This window comes from Equus caballus, chromosome 25 (genome assembly GCF_041296265.1).
Source record: "Equus caballus isolate H_3958 breed thoroughbred chromosome 25, TB-T2T, whole genome shotgun sequence".
NCBI lineage: Eukaryota > Metazoa > Chordata > Mammalia > Perissodactyla > Equidae > Equus > Equus caballus.
The window spans coordinates 46,680,913-46,685,744 of NC_091708.1; the positions used below are offsets into that span (position 1 = coordinate 46,680,913).

At 63.5% G+C, this 4,832-nt stretch overlaps 1 protein-coding gene across 1 annotated transcript; it reads right to left on the reverse strand.

Moving 5' to 3' along the window:
- Positions 1-1,148: 1,148 nt before the first annotated feature.
- On the reverse strand, positions 1,149-4,429 carry LCN8 (lipocalin 8). The gene is made up of 7 exons (XM_023629557.2): positions 4,307-4,429; positions 3,132-3,262; positions 2,619-2,689; positions 2,231-2,335; positions 2,051-2,140; positions 1,930-1,955; positions 1,149-1,472 (listed from the first exon to the last, which is right to left on the reverse strand). Exons 1-7 carry the CDS (start codon positions 4,382-4,384, stop codon positions 1,461-1,463), a joined length of 513 nt encoding a protein of 170 aa, XP_023485325.2. The 5' UTR covers positions 4,385-4,429; the 3' UTR covers positions 1,149-1,460.
- Between the last annotated feature and the right edge of the window lie 403 nt (positions 4,430-4,832).

A 4,832-nucleotide genomic window follows, 5' to 3' on the forward strand; every position in this document is an offset into this window, starting at 1 on the left:
CACAAATCTGCGGAAAATCCCACTTGTCTCCCACGCCCCTCTAATTTGTCAGAATTCAGCTTCCGAACGTCTCTCCTGTGGGTCTTTCGGGACTTTTCAAGGTTTGTTAAAGCCAGCCCCAGGCAGGCCCCACCCTCAGGGGCAGTCCTCACTCCCAGCAGGCCTTTCTGGCGGCTGCTGGATGCCCAAGGGTCAACGGGGTCTCTCCACTCTGGCTGGGCTGTCCCCCACAGCCCCCCAGCATTGTTTGACCTCAACCACAAGGCAGCCGCTCTCCGTAGACCTCAGGCCGTCCTGCCCTGCAGATGGGGGCGGGGGGGGGGGGGAGGCACTGTGCTCAGAACCTCGAGGCTGAAACCCGCCCCACGCCCTCTGCCCTGACCCAGACCAGCCTTCCCGCCCGCAGTCCCAACCCCAGCTGAGGAAAGAAAATGGGGCGATCAGACAGTCTAGTGCAGGTCGTGGGGTGAGAGAGTGCATGACGAGGACCCAGACACTGAGTAAGGCTGGGCTGACTGTGCAGGGCGGGAGGAGGGAGCCAGCATGGGGCTGGAAGGGCAGCCACGACCCGAGGGCCTTGGACACAATGCCCATGGGATCTCGGTTTGGGGCCATAGGGAGTCATAGGAGAATGTAGGCAGGAGTGGGGTGTGGTCACCTCTCTGAGAGATCGAAACCAGGAGCTTTCCTCAAGGGGACCTGGCTGGCCACAGGCTCTTGGGGAGCAGGACAGAGACTGTAGCTGTGAGGATGACCCTGGGGCCCGCCACCAGGGGCAGCCTGGCCTGCGGGCTCTGAGCAGAGCAGAGCTGGGTGAGACACTCGGGGCAGGAGGGAGGGAGATGACAGGGGGCTGTTGTCCTGCGTCTGAGCCACATGGTCCCCAGACCCCACAGGGAAGGGATCAGGGAACAGAGAGGGTGTCAGCCTGGCCTGCAGTGACCTCCCGACTCAGCCCTCCTCGGGCAGAGGTCCAGCCAGGAGTGGGATCTGACACGGTCCACATTTGCCAGCGATGGTCACAGTAAACGCAGACCAACAGAGTCGGTTTTGCTGTCATTTTTAGGGCAGTCGCAGAAAACAGCCCTCCCACCCCAACCTGTCACTTCTCGGCCCCGCCTGCCGGGAAAGACACACAAGGCTGCGAGTTTGGCAGAGGGGTTTATGGGGCCGCCGGAGAGAGCACAGGGATGCCCCGGATGATGGAGGGGCCCCTCCGGCTGTGGACCGGGGAGGGGTCTGTGGGGCAGTATCCGGGACGTGGATTCAGCGCTGACGTTCCTCGTCTCACTGTGTTGACCCCACCACCCCCACCTGTCACCCCTGGCCTCCCAGGAAAGACGCTCGGGCAGCAGGTCCAGCAGTGGGTTTACTGGAGCGGGTGCAGGTGGCCCCGGGCAGGGCGGATGGGACAGGCGGGTGCGGGGGCTCCAGCATCTGGGCCCGGGGCAGGGGCTCCTCTAGATCAGCTCCTGCAACAAGGAAGGCAGGGCTCAGGGCGCCGGCCACCTCCGAAGCGCCTGCAGGGCAGCGTTAGGCCACAGTGGGGAGTGGGGTCCTAGCTGTGTGACTTTGAGCAAAGCACATGGCTGCCTGGGCCTCAGTCTCTCTACTTGCAAAGCAGGGTAAGAGTCCCAACCTCTCAGGACTGTGTTGTGACACAGTGGGTCATACAGGTGACAGGTTAACAGGATGGGACGTGGGGAACCCGAGACAGTGCCCACAGGGCCTGTGCCCTACCTGAGGGGGACATGAGCCAGCCCCACACGCCCTCCTGGATGGAAAGGTGGGACCAGGGCCCAGCCTCCAGGGTCCCCACCCCACAGCCTGGTGTCACCAGCCTGGAGGCCCAGGGTCCAAAGTGAGCTGGGCTCCATCGGACCAGGGGCTCAGCCGGGGGGCTCAGTGCAGACCGGGGAGAAGGCTCACCTCCTTCAGGAGTTTGGCACACCTCCCTGTGGGACAGGGGCAGTGTGAGTTGCCGCAGGCGGGCGCCCGGAGCCCACCCGCCCACCCCGCCCAGCGCCCACCCCGAAGGCCTACAGCTCACCATGCCGGGCCACCAGGTAAAGCCCTATGTCCGCTGTCATCTCCCGGAACCTCCAGAAGCCTGGTTCATACTCATCCTCGAGGCTCCGAGCTGGGGGGTCGGGGGGTGGTCAGGGGCTGGGCCGGGTGGTCCCCCGAGGGCCATGGCAAGACACAGTCCCACCACCCAGGACGAGCTTACTGAAGTACTTGAGCACGTGGAAGTCCTTGTCCCGCCAGACGAGGGACACCCTCAGGATCGCGTACTGCTCGTAGTCCGTGTCTACCACGTGGATCTCCCTGTGGCCTGGGCATCGAGCAGGTGGGCAACGACCATGTGCAGACCAGCACCCCGCAGGGTTGGTGGACCTCGGAGGCGGGGTCTGCAGGGTCTGCCTCCATCCTCTCCCTTCCCAGGGCCTGGCCCCTCCACTAATGCCGAGGCGGGGGGCAGAGCGGCCCTTGAAGGCTGCCCTAGCCTGTTGGTGAGAAGACGGGGGAGTCTGGGGCATGCAGGGGAGCGCAGGGAAGAGCAGGGCCAGATGTGCAGGGTGGGGGCGTAACTGCAGCAACGGGGCAACGGTTCTTACCAGGAAAAATGAATTTCCCTGAAACATCGATTTCTAAGCCCACTATTTTTTCTGTCTCACAATTTCCTGAGCTGAAAGGCAGCAAAGCAGTCATTAGGAGAATGCCAGGCACAGTCCCACGGGTGAGGGGCGGGAAGTGTGTCTTCAGGAAGGGCTCCAGCAGTGTGTCCATCCCCAGGAGAGCCCGAGGCAGGCGACAAGGGCAGGGGTGCAGGGCGGGGGCTGTGCCAGTCTCTCCCCCCATGGGCCCTGTGACCTCCAGAGAGCCACCTGCCCCTAAGCCCATTTTCCTTACTTATAAATTGATGAGCTTCGTCAAAACTATGCTTATATTTGGGAGAAGACCTGCATCCGACAGCTCTAGGGCCTGGGGGTCAAGGTCCTGGGAGGGCTGGGTCACCACAGTGACGGCACCATCCAGATCCCACAGCTGTGGTCGATACAGGTGCCCCCAGCACCTGGCCACACGTGCCTGTCCCCATGCGAGGTCTCAGGACTCCCCAGGGCCCTTACTTGTTATACGCAGCCTTCACGGTCAGCTCTTCCCCGTTCAAGTTCAGGAACAAGGCCTCCAGCTTCTTCGGGGTCTTCAGTGCCAGGTTCTGGTCGGAAGCCACACCAACTTCCCGCCAGAATCCTGCAATCTAGAGAGAGGAGCCAGAGCCAAGCCCGTCTCGGGCAGCCAGATGGAGACCCTGTCCCTGGGCTCCAGGAGGTAGACCCCCAGGACCCCCAGGGCAGGGAGCTGGCATGTTCTGAAAGGTCAGCGGACGGCGGCATGGTTTGATAGCAAAGCAGCAAATCACTGTCCTTCTGAGGGATCCCTTCAGGGCATCGAACAGTGATGCCTGACAGGACGAGCCCCACCCCATCCAGGGGTGTCTGCAGCCACAGCACGGCCGGTCTCCCGGAGGACTGGTATCTGCTGCTCCCTGTCCTTGGGGACAAGACTCCAGGGAGCAGTGGTGGTTGGAACCCAAGAGAGCAGGGCTGGAGAGGACCAGGTGAATGTGGAAGGTGGGGGCATCAGCGGCCAGCAGCCCTGTCCCCCCTGGCAGCGGCGCAGCCCTGCTGGACCACGCCAGGGCAGCGGGCTCCTGCCTTCAGAAATCCACCCACAGCCCAGGACTTCCATCTGAAACTTTTGGAGACCCATCATTTTTGCAAGAGAAAAGAATCCATGTCCCCAGTGTCTGTCATCTCTGAGTCCACTGATGTGCTCTTGGCCCAGCAGCCAACAGAGACCCTGCGAAGACGCAACTCAGACAAAGCAGCATCTGGATGGGAACCGAAGGCCCAGCCTGACTCTTCACCAGGAAAGGCTCTCTGGTGCCCACAGTGTGCGGAGGGACCCGCCCACCCAGCCACAGGAGGCGGCCACGCCAGGCCATGGACCCTGGAGATCCTGGAGGACAAGCAGGCCTAGATGAGGACGCGGGCCTGCCCACAGGGGACCCTCGGGGAGGGCTCTACTCCTGCGCATCCCTGGGTGCTCGCCCTCACACTCACTCTCCAGGAGAGGAGAGACCAGGCGAGGCCGAACCCTGTGGGGGCCGACCTGGGGGGTCCTGGGGCCCCCGAGGTGGCTGCTCTGGCATCAGCTGGGGTTGGAGGGCTGGGGGACTGGAGTAGCTGGACACTCAGGCCCCTCCCTGCCCAGCCTCCCCAAGCCAAGGAGGAAGAGCCACCTTCTGCAGGTCCAGGATCTGCCCGGCCGTCTGCACCATGACGACGCCCAGCACAGCGCTCAGCAGCCCGGCCTCCATCGTGGGTCTGCGCTCTCTGCTCCGCGGCTCCCGGGCTTATATCGGGAGGGAGAGCCAGGCGTTGTGCAATCACCTGAGAATGTCGTCACGCAAACTTGGCCGCCCGACCACTCAGAGGAGCTCGGTTCTGCAGAAGGGCCGTCCAGGCCCCGAGACACCCACAGCCACAGGAGTGGGGTTGGCCTGGACTCGAGCAGCTGGTGCCGCCAACTTCCCGGCCTGGGGACAAAGGTGGACACTGCAGCGGGGCCCGTCTTGGGGCCTGAGAGCAGGAGGAGGCCCCCATGGCCACCAGGGCAGCACAGGACCACATCGCCACTCCCGTAGGGGCTGACGGGGTGGGTATGCCAAGCCCAGGCCCCCACTGGCTCGGAGCATCCTGCATACACCCCGTGGGCACCTCCTCATGGGCACACAGCGGTTTTCGGGCTCTTTCTGATCCATTTTG

What these genes read in the sequence shown, in the direction of transcription:
- LCN8 (XM_023629557.2), bottom strand. Translation starts at nt 4,384, where the DNA reads ATGGAGGCCGGGCTGCTGAGCGCTGTGCTGGGCGTCGTCATGGTGCAG. An exon ending in AGATCCTGGACCTGCAGAAG is followed by an intron (nt 3,263 to 4,306) that starts GTGGCTCTTCCT and finishes TCCTCTCTCTAG; the next exon opens with ATTGCAGGATTCTGGCGGGA. An exon ending in GTGAAGGCTGCGTATAACAA is followed by an intron (nt 2,690 to 3,131) that starts GTAAGGGCCCTG and finishes GCTGCCTTTCAG; the next exon opens with CTCAGGAAATTGTGAGACAG.